The sequence below is a fragment of the Sturnira hondurensis genome, unplaced genomic scaffold (assembly GCF_014824575.4).
Source record: "Sturnira hondurensis isolate 20B ecotype Veracruz unplaced genomic scaffold, ASM1482457v3 Scaffold0003801, whole genome shotgun sequence".
Classification (NCBI taxonomy): domain Eukaryota; kingdom Metazoa; phylum Chordata; class Mammalia; order Chiroptera; family Phyllostomidae; genus Sturnira; species Sturnira hondurensis.
The window spans coordinates 8451065-8467409 of NW_028076432.1; the positions used below are offsets into that span (position 1 = coordinate 8451065).

Genomic DNA, 16345 nt, shown 5'->3' on the forward strand with positions numbered 1-16345 from the left:
TTTTAGGATTGGCACCATCTCCCTAAAACATCTATATTCTATATAGATTTCTAATTACAACACCACCAGCAGCTGCCATTGAAATCTAGAAATACACACAATATACATAGTATATTTGTTCACATTGGGAAGATCAGTGAAATTCAGCTATTTTTACATGCCTCATTCTTCAACAGACAGTAGAGAATCTCCCAGGCCTTAGACCCTCCTTAAAGTGAATTCTAATTAATCTTTATGCTTTTCACTGATCTGTATTTTTTCACAGTATAAAATTGTAAATGGTTACTATAGAGATTCTGACAGCTTGAGGGTTATTAATAAGCTGTGGCTAAATGTGAACTCAGATAATACCTTTGAAGTCTCCAAAACATGTACATTTTGCTGGGAGACTAGCATAGGAAATGTTTTTTTCTTAGTAAGTGTTTTTAATTCCTGGTTTGGAAGTCACAGAACTGCAGCTGAGCCATTATACAATTCATTTACAGTCAGAAATAGCTCCTAGTCCTTTTGATCGTGTGCTGGTAACAGCAGTAGCTTGGGAAAGACTGTTACTATCAGGCTTAGTACATTCAGGGGTTTGTGTTTTTCCTTTGCTTCAGTAAAATTTCATTTGGTTCTCCTTTCCATACTCCCTTTCTTTGTATTCCCCACTCCTAATCTAGACAGATGGTTCTTCCCAATCCAGATACGCGCTTCTCGGGCTGACCCCACGCCTCTCCCCAAATCGAAGAATGGGTGGACTGCTTAGATAGTCCATATTACTCGATCAAACCAGGTCTTCTTTTTTTCCTTCTGGAACCAAACTGTCCTTTTGGATCACTTTTCTGACCCGAAAATGAACTTTAGCATTTCACTGTACTTTCACCTTCCTTTCGGTCCCAACTGAATTATCACTGGGCACCAGGAACAGATTGTTTTCAAGGAAATTCAATGAAAATAGATACCCAAATGAATTGTGAAGTCCATATCCTAGTTCTAGAATGAATATTCAGTTCTCTTTGTACTGAAGATTTATTACTGGGAACCTGGTATGAAAACTGGCAAAAGAGAGAGTTAGCATCATCCCAAAATAAAAGATCTCAAGAATGCATTACTAATAATAATAATATGTATTATACAATGTACAGAATGAAGTGGCAATGGGTATAGAAATACAGAGAAAAATACATTTTGTTCTTCTCTAATTGGATTAATTATTTTCCTTACAGTTGATTGCAATTTCATGTGGAATTGTAACATGGTAATTTCTTGTGGTAAATTTTATTTTGTGATAAATTCTCTCATAAATGAGTGTACTTTTAAAAGAAACATGTCACTAAAAAGTTAAAAAAGTAATTTGACTATGGAGAAAATTCAAAAAATGTTCTTTCATTGGTCAGTGCAGTGAAATGTAATTGTACTTGAGAATAAAGTGGAACTCAACATCAGGGTTTTATGAGACAAATTGTAAAACTCAGATAGCAAAACCTATTTAGAAAGATTTCAATGCCTAAGAAATCAAGGTAGTGATCCTCAGGTGAACGTCACCTTTTTGATGAGGATCCAGGGATAATAATACTTCAAAATATTTACATTTGTTTTTCAAGTAGAGGCAGACATTTGCTTTCATCGAGACCAATAAAACTTAGTTATATTCATTCTGTTTCAAGAGTCTCATTACCATAGTTGGGATTAGGGCACTCAGACGATGTTATTTCAAATCCGTCATGGGAGGTTTGAATTTTTAAATTTATATTTTAGTAAATTAGTGTTAGCTTTTAATACTTTATGTTGGCAGATTTGATTTAAAATTTAATACTGAAACAGGTACCAGGAAAGGGAAATCCAGCAATATATTTATTATAGTTTTTAAAAGTGAAGTATGATAAATTATGCCAGTGAATAGATTTCCATTTCTCAATGCCTTTTTAAGGAGATGTAAAAAAGAAAAAAAGCCAAACACAGTAAAGGGTATTGAGCAAAAAGTAAAAGGTTTTACTTATTTTTCTCTCTGCCAAAAATATCCTTCGGCCTCACAGAAAATCTTTTTCATAAGGCTATCTTTAGTATAAGGCTGGGTCAACTGAATTTTAAATTTAAAGGACACCTCCTCCTTTTGTTACTATCCTTACTTAAAAATCCAGAACGTTTGGCACCCGAGGACAGCTGTGATGGGAGGAAGAGAGAGCCGACAGCAGACGCAGGTCTTGAGCTGCGAAGTCTGTCTGCATGAGCCTATTAAAGCGTGTGTGTTTGTTATAGCTTCAAATCTCTTTTCTGCAGTGTTTAAAAAGTGACAGTGTGAAGTGCACAAAAATCATATTAATAATTATTTCAAAAAGGAAGATATTCATAATTGCTTTGCCTCTTTTTGGAATGGCTAAGAAGGATTGTATACCTTATATTCATTAAGGTTCCTCTGATTGAGTATTCTGTATTGCTTTGAAAAATCTACATTTGTCACAGTTCATAGCTGCCCTGTTTCAGCAGCCAAGAAAAGTTAAAATCACTGCTCACTGGCATGGCTAAATCTCTGCTAATCCAACTGGACACAGTTTAAGATTTCCAGTGTATTAAGACTGTGTTGATTTTGTGAACAACAGCCCCTCCGATCATGTCAATGTCTTCATTGGGTCTATGGACCATTCTTCCAGTGGTGGGACTTGGAAAGAACAGAGGAGCTTTTTGCGCATCAGGTTCTCAAAAGAAAGTAATGAAGAAGCCCGAATGCATGTTAATATTTTAGCTGGCAATGCTAATGGAACAGCGTTCATAAGGAGGAGTGGCCACATTTCATGAAAGAGATAGCCGAGCTGGAGCTTAAGAATTATTATTATAAAGAGAATTTCCAGCTACACAATGCACCCCAGTGAGGGAATTACAAAACAGTATTCCAGAAAATATTTTTTGCTACTCCAGTATTGATTGGCAACATGGTGAAATAGTCAAGAAATCTTCCACTGGTTTTCTTGGTTAATGGAGGTGCACTGAAATAACTAGGTGGAATTCCAGTTGCAGGCTTTGGGGAGAGGATTTCACGAACGAATTGGAGAGGAAAGTGAGTCTCTGGTTAAAAGCCCTACAGACGTCAGCGCACCTCTCTTCTAGTCGTGTGTAGGCCTCCAACAAACGCACTACGCCTCAGGAAATACCGGGCCCGAGCCCAAGGTCCAGCTTTTCAAAGTTTTTAAAAGAAAGAAGAAAGAAAGAAAGAAAAAAGAGATAGGTTGATGTTTTGGTCCCAGATTTTGAGTTTGTTAGAAAATGTACATTCATGTTTGGTGAATCAAAGAATCTTCTGGGAAAAGAACTGAAGTAAACAAATGAAACTTTTTACAGTTGCTTATTAACTATGCCTTTTTCCCCTCCATTACACTGTTTCACACTCATTGCTTCCCTAGAGCAAAGCACTTGGTATGTAACTGTTTCAACAGACTTCTGTTAGCCCTCAAAAAGTAGCAGTGTTTCTTAAAAGCCCATGTTTTCTAAGGCCACTAGAAGAAAATCTGCCAAAAGATTTGTAGTTGGTGTCTTCGTCGGCTGATGTTAAGTAGCACTATTAATCTCATGGTTCAGTCCGGCATATTCCACCTCAGATCTTAAACAGGCCACTACGCTTGTCACTGTGTGAACACCAGCGGTCTTGGCTCCATTGGGGAACCCAGCGTGGTTTCCAAAGACATTCACAACGACGAGGAGCTCTGGGTGTAGTCTCTTATAATCAGTGTGTCATATTTGGGAGATGATGGGATACAGAGGGCTGACTCGGACACTGGTGAGTTGGGGGTTGTACTCCCCGAATCCACCGAGTCTCTGAAGGGGGACGGTGGGGTGAGAGCCACCAACTCCTCGAGGTCCGGCTTGCCAGCCACAGCCTCCGGCCCGGTCGCTGGGGTCTCCAGGGCAGCGCCCCCAGGCGGTGGGGCCACCGTAGAGGCAGGCTGCGCCCCGGCCGTGACCTCGATGGCAGGCAGAGGCTGGATTTCGGCGAACGTGGTCATGGTGGTGGGCAGCTGGATCTCTTTGGGGATCAGGTAGGACGAGCAGAGCGGAGCGCCCACGCCGGACCCGGGAGACGCGGTGGACAACATCATGGAGTTGAGCTCGCTGATGTTGGCGGTGAAGCGGGTCACCACGCTGCTGATCTGCTCCATCAGCGAGCCCTGCGAGGAGCTGCTGCGCGCGGCGGGCTCCGAGTGCAGAGACGGCACGTCGTCCTCCGTGCGGCTGGCGGAGCCCGCGCGGTGGCTCAGCGTGCTGATGGGCGAGGGCGAGCGAGGGCGCGCCGACGCGGGGACTTGCTCCTCGGCCTCTGCCACGTCGTACAGCGCCTTGGGGCTGGCGTCGGGGGGCTCGGGGCCGCCCGGGCCCGCCGCGGGGCAGCTTGCGCTTCCCGTTACCCCCGCGGTGGCACCCGCGCTGCCCGTGCCCAGGCTGCGGCTCTCCGTGCTCTTGGGGAAGGGCTTGATGACCGCCGTTTGGTTGGGATTCTCCTTCTTGTTAATGTGGATGGACAGCCGCTGCCACAGGTGCTGCCCCCGGCCGCCCCTCTCGTTCTGGGCCCACGTGACGGATTTTCCGTTGGAGCTGGGAAGAAAGGGGAGAAGAAAGGTGACTTAGCGTGGTCCCGGCAGGCTTCCCCAATGGCGGGTGGTTATGGGGCTTGGATTGGGATGGACTCTCCTTGCTCTTTAAGGAAGTAGGGCATCAAAAGGACACCAGTTCAAAGGGATCCTGGAAGTGGCATTTTCTTGTTTTGTTTTGCATTAAAGTCTGCTTTCTTTTCACTAGCCTTCTGTGTATCATTTCCACGAAAGTGGTCAAAGGGGATATTAGTAAGGATAAATAAGTATTTATGGGGATTCTGCAGTAGTTCTCAGCCCACCCGGGAGTGCAACAGCTGGTTATACTGCAAACATAGAAGCGAGGGCTTGCAGTATTGTGGCTATGTGTAGAAGAGCCTGATATCGGCAAGGGCTTTCCTAGAGCTGGCAGCCTCTGAAAGTAAACAAGGGAACTAGGACCTCCAATCATCAACCCAGTTAGAGAGAAGGAGTAAGAGTCAGGGTTTACCAGGAAGTGCCCAATGCTTCCAGTTCAGGTTTTACTCTGCAGGCCAGTAGCTGTGTGTGTATTTAACTAGGGATTTCTGTATGAATTCCTGACTTTGAAAATGGTTTCACTCAATCTGGCTTATCTGCTGGAAAATACACATTCAGTGAACACATATAGGAATATCTAATTAAGTAGAACTTTTTAACTTCACAGAAAATTTCCTCATAAATTTATTTTCAAGTTAAAAACTTGAAAAAATTCTATGAGGGGGCCTGCAGTATACTGTCTTTGACACCTGGCATGTCGCTTTCTATAGGGTCTTGAGTATTGTCTGACTGTCCTGATTTCTTAGGGCTTTCTCCCTTTCTTTCCCCAAGCCGTTCTTTTTTTTTTTTTTTCGTTCCACTCTGGGGTTGAAAGCTGCTCTGATGATGATGCTATTGGTGCCTCAGTGCCTGCGTGAAAAAAGTGACACAGCAGCCTCTGAAGCTACTTACGGTCCGGGTTGTGGCAGGACCTTCAGGGATGGTATATGAAGAGATCCCAGTGTGGCTTCTCTCACAAAGGGATCTGAGACCTCTGTGACAAGGGGTCTGTTATATCCAGACAGCTCTGTTCCATGTGCTGTGACCAAGAGATAGCCTTGGGCAGTCTGTAGACTAATGGCCACCCCATTTTATCATCTCGGCAAGTGGTTATTAAACTTAATTGTGCATAAGACTCATAGAGGGCATTTGTCAAATATCCTAGGCAGGATCCCAGGGGGTTCTGATTGCTTGGATTGGGTTCTAAGAATCTATGTGTTTTATAAGTACTCTGTACCCTGCTCTCAAAGAGATTCTGCAGCAGATGTTTCACAAACAGAAACTCGAACAGGAAGCTGTCCTTTCTCTCTGGGTTCCCACTGCTCCCTTGGCCTCTTGGAGGCCAAGCTAGAAGGCTGACCTAGTTGTCAGGCAGTGGACTGAATTCTCTTTGGAGCCCACCTGCCTTAGAGCTGCCCAAGTAACTGGCAGATCCACTCTGCCTGAGACACCGACACTGATGATAACAGATCACTGGTTCTGTGGCCCCTATAATAACACGCATCCTGCCTTTTTCCCACACTGCTCCCAATTTCTTCATCTATCCCTTTGTACTTTGTGGACTTCCCTCCTCTGCTCCTTCCTTTGAACTCTCGTTCCATTTCACCTACCCAGTGCATTGCAACCTGATGTCCTTTGGGATTCTGGAATGTGAGATCTCCCCGACCCACACCTCTCTTCCTGCAAAGGATTGATAGATTATTTCTAGGTTTCCAGGTTGCTATGCAGCCTTAGTAGCAGAAAGGGAACTGCTTACCTTTTAACTTTTGGTTCTAGGAAAGGTTCATAGTTTGCATTTTGCATTAATCTGACCTGCCACGTTTTATGTTTTTAGTGCATTACTTTTCTTCTTCCCACATGTCCACTAACTCCTGGAACATGGCACAGGATAAATGGGCCAGATTATTTATGGGATTTGATTGGCTGGATGGCTGCCTGCAAACCCCTTTGTCTCCTACCAGCAGGATGAAAAACAAACACATCGAGAGGGACAGTTAGTCTTTTAGGTCTGTGAGGCCACTTTAATACAAAGCATGGGCTAGAAATGAGAAGCATAACTAGATTTATCCTCCAAGTTTTACCCTAGGGAAGTTCTTATTCCCAGCACAGAAAGATTTTGATGGAATGGAACTTTGGGTGATAACAGCGACAGCCTTTGGTATCACACAGCCAAGCCCAAAGACGTGATGCAGATTGGAAGATCTTTGGATAAATGTATGAGACGAAAACTATGCTAGCCAACCAATCTGCACAAAATACTGATCTCTCTCCTGCCATACCTTTGCTCACCGTGCCCATGGTCATGTGGGAGAGAGAGCACCAGACAATTAAAGTAACAGGGAAAATGGACACAGGAGACACCAGAGAAATTGAGTTCAAATTTGAGCACTTCACTTTATTTCTTGGGTAATAACAGATTTTTTTTCTGTGAAGTAAGTGGAAACTCTAAGAGAAAAAAAACAACTTATGACATTAATTTGTTTATTAGTAGAATAGAGTTTCCATGAAGACGGGGCCTTAACCTATCTTGTTCATTGGCACCACACATAGGTCTTAACAAGCATCAGATGGATGAAAAGGATTCTTAGATTGTGTTGAAACCTGTTGTGTTGTCCTAGAAAGTGTAATGGACAAAGGATCACACAATCTGGCTTCTAAATCTGGATCAGCCACCCCGTACGCTTGGACAATAATAATATCTTTAAGCCTTGGTGAAAAACAGACAGTATTTCATTTCATGAAGATTGTTGTGAGGATGTGGGTGAAAGGGGGCCTGGTAAGGAGACGGTATCTATGGATTTGTTTTGGCATTCCTGAGAACTACATTTCAGGAAATAAAATACTACATTTCAGAAAATAAATACACTATGCGCAGTTCCATGTTGAGCTCTTGTTTGAGAAACAGAGAATTCAGTGCAAGGTAAAAATATGTGGTAAACCTAGAACATATTTCTGTTTTTTCTCCTTAACCTGACCAACTGTAACAGAAATTGGAGTTCCATAGGGTTTGATCTGTGGCTTCTTTCTCACTCTTGGGTGATGCCACCTGCACCACTAAATTCCACATTTTACTTTGTCCTGAAATGCTCTTTCATTTCGTCATTCTCTGTTCTCTCTGCCTTTTTCTTCTTTTTTGCTTTGGCTCTTTTTTAAAAAAAAAGTATTTTGCCTTAATGGCTTTTTCTTGAGGGATGCTTTCCTGACCCTACCCCTGACTAAGTTGGGTTCGCATAGTCCCTCATGAGGTGATAACTCTTTGCTGTATGTGCATCTCATTGCTGAATGGAGTGTTATGAAGGTGCAGCCAGAGGGTTCTTTGTTGTCTCTTAATTCCCACAGTACCTTTGGTTATAACAGTAGGTTGAGTGGATAAATGCATTTCATTTAAAAGATATTCATACTGAATTGTCTTCCTGTTAGAATTAAGGTTTAAATGTTATTCAATATTAATTCTTTTGTCCTATGGGTCAATTTTTTTTCATATAACTCACTGTGCTAAATAGTATTCAGTGTATACAGATTAAAGATTTCATTAACTGAATATGAAAACACAGATCTTGATATCTACCATGAAAATCACAAAAGAAGTATTTATTCCTTTTTTGTAATTCATATATATCTGTTTTAGTGAGACTTCTCAGTGGTGACAGATTACTGGGGCAGTTTGGGCAGAGGACCAGAATGTAAGTCCAAGATCTGAGTGACACTGGACGCTCAGTGAGTGACACTGGGCAAATCATTTAACCTACTTAAGCCTCTCCGCTTATTAGTTTAAAAAAAGAGAGAGAGAGAGAGAGAAAGGGAAGAAGAAGGAGAAACAAACCTCCCCTGCTTACCTTACATTTTTGGGAGGAACCTAAGGGTAATACACATGAGGGTACTTTATTAAGCAAAGCACCTCTGCAAGGGGTTATTTATCGCCATCAAACCTTCCATCCAGCCTTAGAGTGTTATTTATTATTACTTAGGCTGATAATTTTTTTAAAGCATCAGGATTATACATTTGTCCTAGGGGTCGGAGGTAAGAAAAGAAAAGGCAAATTTTCCTTTTTTATCTGGAGCACTTCACCTTACCTGCTGAGTATTTTGGGCATCAGAATACGAGGCGGAAGAAAGAGGGATGGAGGGACATAGCTCGAATAGCCCGCTACATCTGGGAAGGAGGACGAAGTGGCCAAAACAATGACAGAAACAAACACTGAAAAACCTTCTTGCTCTTTCCAGGCACCAATGAACTGTGTGGCCAAATAGAATACTACGTAATGAATCTATTGTTTTATAATACATAAGAGTTTGTTCTTTGCTTCTGTAAAAAAATAAAGCAGCATTTCAATGTTAGTTGAGGGCCGGGTTTGTTGTTTGTTTATTTTTTGTTTACATTTGGGGCCTGCCAAAATATTATATATTTATTCTCACAAGTATATTCTGTCTTCTTTTCTATGTGGGGCACACATAATTTATTCATTTCAAGCCATCTCTGAATGTCAGCTCAATGACCTTTCCCACTTCTCTATTCATCTGCCCAAACCTGCAGAAATCAGAGCATTCTGCCAGGGCATACCACACCGCCATCAGGAAGCAAATGTGAATACAGAGAGTCTGACCATCAAAAATGCCTACACAATTTAGATGTTTTGCATTCCTTTTAAATGGCTTTTGAATAATCTGTGAGCTTCTGCGCCCCACCCCAGAACTTGTTTGGGGGTTTACTGATAACGTATAAACAATTAAAATTCTCAGAGTATTTCATTGAATGGAAAAAAAAAACAAACCCTAGGCCCTTACTCTCTCTTTTGTTACATAGCTTATCAGTACCTTCATAAGTTACACAGTTTCAGGGCACCAGAATACTCATATATATCCTCTGAAAATTAACATTTTTTATGAAAAAGCTATCTTAATTACCAAACCTCTCTTGTTTGTGATTTTGGACTGGAAGGTCGGCAGGAGAGAGGCATAAGTATGATTTTGAGTTTTCTAATACAAAGAGTATTGTCTTTTAAAAAAACTTGTGTATTAGCAAATATGTTTTCAGAATGACATCAGAAAATACTAGGTCAATAAGAGAATTTCATGAATTAGGAATAGTATAAGCAGAAAATTTGCAATTGCAGTTCTATTTTCAGCTCATTTGTTAAGCTTTTTATCAATACATTTCCCTTTCAGTAATTTGCTTTGAATTACAAAATATGGAAATGCAGTTTTTAAAAGATATTGAGGAATTTGAAATTGTTAGTATTCACATATTCTAAATTAGGTGGAAAATTTCTTTCTGAGCTTTAAACCCTGATGTCTTGATTTCAACAATTACACTGGGAAATACACCATAATATATAACAATATGACAGAATCATTTATACAAATTTCCCAGTTAACAGCATAGATGGATGTAAATAGCTACCTCCTTGACAAAATCAACTTAAATGGCCATGAAGATGTATGCATTAGAGATATATGTGGAGAAAAAACACTGCAGTAAATGGAAATGAAGTCAAGGAGTAAATTGCCTAGTACAGACACAATAACAAAGCAATAGAACCTTGTATTTGCATAGTCCTTTACAAAGCACTTTTAGGATCATTCTGCTCCTCCAAGGCAGAAAGGATCAACATCTTTATCCCACTTTCAAATACGAGAATACCGAAGCTCAGTGAGATTAGATATTTGCCCTACGTTACACAGAAAATGGCAAAGTGGGACTAATACCATATCACAATTTCCAATTCCACTTTTCATGACAGAACACTGTCTATATTTGCTCTTTGAAGTGAGCTCTCCTTATTCCATGGAAGAGAAGTCTCAGGTGCTACCTGGTGGTGATGCATGTTTTTAAGTAGAAAAGTTAGTCTTTTGATTTATGTTCACTATTATCCTACATTGATGTACTACTTAATCATATACTTTGCACTCTGAAGAACGCACCCTATATATCTGTCTTTGGTTGTTAACTCAGAAGCACAGCCTGACTGAGCACCTACATTTGTCAAGGATAATGAATGGACGCCTTGATGATGAAGGCACAGGAAGCTGACAGCCACATAAATTAATATTATGTGGCAATTTTCAGCCGTTTTTTTATGCTGTTATCCAATAAAAGACAATTGTTCTATGTGTAGCACACTTAATTCCTACCCTGATAGTTCTAACTCTCTCACTTTCTCTCTGACTAACTTGGAATGCCAGTTAATAAAAAATAATTGCAAACATAACCTTTAACTAATATTGGTAGTGGAAGATATGTGATACCTTTTCCAATGGTTTTATTCAGTGATGCTTATTGATATTGGGACTGAGAATTATTGAGATAAAAGATCACTGTCAAAGAGGGTAAAATTAAATTCAAGAGAGAAGGTACACACAGAAGAAGATTAACAATATGAGTTACTCAGAGTAGTTTGATAGAAAGAGGATTTTTTTTTCTTCTTAGCGCCTTGAAATAAAGTGGATGGGTGGGTGGTAGGGTGCTGAGGGTGAGGAAAGTGAGGGTTGGTGGAGCATGAGAACAAGGACTGACTTCACGGAGTTTTTAGAGGGTAAGCTCACAAGGAATTCAGAATTTCACGAGAGGAAGAAACCATTTCCAGCAGGAGGAAAGCCGTGGCCAGCAAATGCTGCAGGCCCATAGCAGACAGACTGTATCTAGGTCTTGAATAATTAGAAGATTATGGCCAAGGACAAAAAGAGTCCTTGGCATTGACCTCCAGGAAGAATAGCAATGACGGAAGTTCAGGAATCTACAAAAAATTTTCCAAAGATAATAGTAGTACAGTTTGACTGTGTGGGATGGAGTAAGAAGTTAAGGCATTGGAAGATAGAGTTTGGATTTTTTTGTGCAGTATGAAAATTCTTCCTGGCCACCCCTGACCTATATAGATTTTTTTCTTTTTCTATTTGAATAACTCAGTAATTAACTTGGGGCTTTTTTATTTTTTATTATTTTTTGCAGCTGGTAGCAAACATATATTAAAGAAAGAGGGGATCTTGGCCTAAGCCCCCGAGACCCAGCTAGGTCATTTAGGATTACAGATTGAAACAGTTAAACTTTATTCAGTTCATTGGAGTTCCTGTCTCTGGTTAGCTATTAGGTTTCTGTACTCAAATGCTAATTTCTTTATTTTTTATTGAATTTATTGGAGTGACATTGGTTAATAGAATTATGTAGGTTTTTGTATATTGTATTGCACGTTCACCACCCCAAGTCAAGTCTCCTTCCGTTGGTACTATTTACTCTTCCTTTACCCTCTTCTACCTTCTCCCACCCGCTTTCTCTCCGGTAATCGCCAAACTGTTGTCTGTGTGTATGAGGGTGGTTTTTTTTCTTTTTTTCTTGATCCCTTCACCTTTTTCACCTTGGGCTTTTTACTCGTATCCGGAATACATGGGCAGTCTAATGTGTTACATCAGAGGGATGATCTAAGTCTGAGATACATATGCAATCTACGTGCTTGATCAATAAACGAATGAATATTACATGAGTAAACACCCATGGCTTCTCTTCTGTTATTCTTCCACTGTAAGTATTCTACATTGCTATTTAATATTCTATGCATTTGATCTTCTTCTTTGAGCTTAGCAAAAACATATTGAATGGGGGAACCAGGACACAATCTTCTTCTAAACCCTCACCCCCAGGTCACCCATTGACCTTACTCATCATCTGGCCCCAGTCTTGGTCCTACTTCAGGAAAATGTTAAGGCCTAATTCATATCTGTTAAGTTAATTAGTCTTTAAGGAAGTGAGGAACCAAGAAGGTTGACGCAAGCCAAATAGTGGTGTCCAGGGCAGATTTAAGAGCTTGTTTTCATAGTGCAGGGATACAGTTTTAAGACGCTGAGTTGTGACAAAAAAGTGAGGCGGGAAAAGAATACACTATTGACACGAGAACTATCATAAAAGGAAAGACATTTGTTCTTGCCCATTAGAATTTTTTAAAAGATTTTATTTATTTATCTTTAGAGGGGAAGGGAAGAAGAGAGGGAGAGAAATATCAATGTATGGTTGCCTCTTGTGCATCCCCTGCTGGGAACTAGCCTGCAACCCAGGCATGTGCCCTGACTGGGAATCAAACCTCGATTGTCTGGTTCGCAGGCCCGTGCTCAATCCACTGAGCTACACCAGCCAGGGCCCGTTAGAATTTTTTGTTGGTATCGAAAAAATTCAGAGAAAAGGTTGCTCACTGTGGAAGAACTTTCAAAGGATTAGCATATAAAGTGGAGCTAAATGAGACATAAAGCCTGGGGAATCTTAAAATAACATGGATCAACAGACTCCAATTAACATATGTATTGCATGTATGGGAAAGAAGCTGATTCCATGTGCTTAATCTCATGAAATTTTCCAACCCTGGGAGGTGGACTTTCCCTCCCTTCTGAATAGCTGGGGAGGTAGCTGTGGCTGCATCCTTCTCTGGAAATTCCCAAATCTGGGCGAAGAGAACAGCTGGGCCCTAGTTTAACTTCTCTTTGGTTTAACACCAACAGGAGGCCTTTTCAAAATGTTCCATATTCAGGGTGAGTTATTAACACACCTGATAGTTCTACTACAGTTGCTACTACCCCTAACCTCTCATCAAGAGAAAGTATCTAACAAAGGATGTGATGCAGGGGCGCGTGCCAAGCAGAGGCATTTTGTTGGCTCGTCACAGTTTCCTTTCTCAAATTAAGCTATTTCTTATGTTCCATAATTCAGTAACCTGGACTCAAATCTCAAAACTAAACCCCTCATAATGAGATTTAAGTTCTAGGCTTTTGTTGAGGTGCTTCAACTAAGATGAGAGGGTTTATTACCCCCCAAAACAGGAAATGATTTTTTTCCCCTCAGCAATCAGTATTAAGTCCAGATTAAAACTGAGTAAAGAGAGAACAAAAGAAGACACGGCTGTTTTGTGCCTGTAGGCTGGCTCAGCCAGGAAGACTTTCTGGAGGAAACCGGCTTGATTTAATGTTGAATAACACATGGGATTGAGATGGATGACAAAGGGGAGGAGAGTTTGGGGAAGGTGATAGCTCCCATTTGAATAGAACTTTACATCTCCAAGGAGTTTTCACCTATCTTACTATTTTTGTCCTCACAATGGTTGTCTGACATAGCACTTATTGGGAGCTATTTTTAATTACTTATGTATAAATCTGTTCCTGCACTTACCCTAGAACACTCCAAAGGCAGTAAATACATGTATCTGCTGTGCTTGGTAAAGCCCCAGTGTGGAGGAGGTAGGCTGGGAGTGTTTGGGAAGTGAAGTGAATTCCATCACCTTGAACACTTGGTATAGACAGGTATTATTTATTTGTACTATAGATACAAAAACTGAGGCTTATAGAAGTTAACTAAGTTGTCTGAGTCAAATAAAAGGCAGAACCGTGTCTCAGATCTGATCCTAAAGCTGGAGTCACTGCCACCGTGCGATATTGTGTCTGTTCTTAGTGCTCAAATGCACGGGAGGGATAGGACACACATTTGTAGAGTGTCCAGGGAAATGGCAGGGCCCATGTTTGTGTCCATAAAAGAACCTGATCATCAATTTCAAAGCTCTTGATCGACTGACCTAAATATCACAGGGATGAATCTTGGGGGGCTGTAGAATAAGAGAATATCACAGGATGTTTATAATGGTTGCTGAAAAATGGTTTGTTCAGGCAAAAGACTCCTTTTGATGTTAAAGCATCTCAGCTAAGGCGTGTCACATTTCTGGCTGCAGCTGGCAGTAGGTTATAGGTCTCTTTGATTTTGGAATTTGCACTAAACCACTCTGCTGTACAAGTTATTTAATATTCCTGATCTTCGTTTTCCTGATATGTACCATGGAGATGAAAAACACCTTGTTTATAATGTTCTTGGGAGGATGTATATCATGTATGAAGGGAACTACTACAGTGTCAAATGTATAGTAATTATCATTATCTGCTTTAGAACATCTCTAAATATAAGTTAGAACATTAGTTTGAAATTGACTTTGGGAAAGAATGAAGAGTAGTCCTAATGTATTGCTAAGCAACTAAATGAACTTCTATTGTTCTAAAAGGCGGGATCTGTCTCTTCTATGGATTCTGAATTGTATGTAACTGTATGCATAGCCCTAGCTGAACACTCAGTTCAGGTTTATTATTTAGTTTCCATTACTCTTAATTCTTTTTGCAGTAGCACAAGCTATCAGATGAGGAGTTATTCTGACACATAAATTATCCTGCTAGATGAAAATTAGTTACTCAGCTGATGGGGGTTTAATAGTTCACACAATTCATATCATGATCTAGCGACAGTAAAGATAATTTGGTGCACCCTCCTCTCCTCTAGCACTGGTGGGGGACTGAAGATCTACCACTTTCATTTGACTAAGGGGGTCGTTTCTCAGAGAGAGATTGGGAGGCTCAGAATGTCTGAGCCTCTTCTAATGGGGTCCTACATGAGCACATCACACACATACTCCATCAGAACACCTTCGCTGAGAAAGGAGATAACAACATTCATTGTTGCACTTTTAGCCGTTCCTGAGGGCGGACCATATCGGTATGAACTCCCACAGTAGCAGGGTCTAGGGGATTTTCAATTCATAAAGCACCTCCCTGTTTAGGACTCTCTCTCACTTCTCCTGCAATTAGGAGGACTGTGATCTGAAACACACTTAGACTGTCGTGGAGATAGGAAAAGATGACAAGTTGTGCTATATTTTGACAGAAGGGAAATAAACTGTTCACATAAAGGGAAAACAGGAACATAGTATTTCAGAAAGGTAGAGTGTTATGGATGCATATAATGCATTCCTTTCCAAATGCCCACATTATAATGGGGGATGTAGGAAGGAGAAGCGAAGAGTGTCTCTAAGGCCCTACCAATGTTATAGATAAGAGTGTTCTGGCCAGTTCTGACTATGAGCATTTAAAACTCCTCAGCTGCCTGGCAACTTGGCTATGAAGAATCAGCTGAGTGTGAATGCATAGGGTCCCGTCCATTCTGTAGTGTTACTGTACAACACATAGGCAAATGAGATGCCACGTGTCCCTCCTGGTTTTCTGTGGTTTGAGATTCCTTAGCCCCTCCCTGGGTCTGGTTTTTAGTAATGGTCACAGAACCAGCCCAGTTATTTGCAAAGTGGATATGATAATGACTATGGCTCTGGGAAGCCACCGGGGGGAGTGATAAGAAAGATGACTATATGGTGATGCTAAAAGTATCTATTAAAGTCCCATGCAGTTGTCTGACTCCCAGCCCTTCCATTCAATCCCAGAGTAAGCAAATTGGGATTAACTACTCTAACTTTTTAATAGAAATGGTTTACATTGCAGTTGTCTCTTCTGTGATTAATTTTTCTTAATATTCATTTTAATCTTATTTCTCTTTGATAAATGTCATTGTATGTATGTTTATGTGAACAAATATAAAGTTGGGAAAAAGGATTCAATTTTGGCCTCTGCTAGGCCTTTTGTCTTCCCCAATGGAAAGTTCTCTTAGAAAACTGAAGGACTCGCTTTGTCTCCCACATATTCTTTCTCTCTCATTGTCAGCTTTTAGTTAGTGATAAAGAAATGAGAAGGAACAAAAAGTAGGAAGAGATCATTTATCCCCAGTGAATTATGCTCATCCAGGGGGCCGAGGTTGTCACTCCAACACAAGTGTCTTTCCAACAGCATGCTTGTTACCCCTCTGCCCCACCAGGACATACCAATGCAATAAGCCTTGCCATTACCTCAGCTACATCCAAACAACTGAGGAAACAAGAGCTAAATGG

General features: G+C 40.8%; 1 protein-coding gene across 1 annotated transcript in view; it reads right to left on the reverse strand.

Annotated features, from left to right (window-relative positions):
* Positions 1-1981: 1981 nt before the first annotated feature.
* GRM5 (glutamate metabotropic receptor 5) overlaps positions 1982-16345 on the reverse strand; it is a 463609-nt gene continuing 449245 nt past the window's right edge. Inside the window, exon 10 of the mRNA XM_037042924.1 lies at positions 1982-4566. Coding sequence (XP_036898819.1) covers positions 3663-4566 — 904 coding nt within the window. The 3' untranslated portion in view covers positions 1982-3662. The remainder of the gene's footprint in view (positions 4567-16345) is intronic.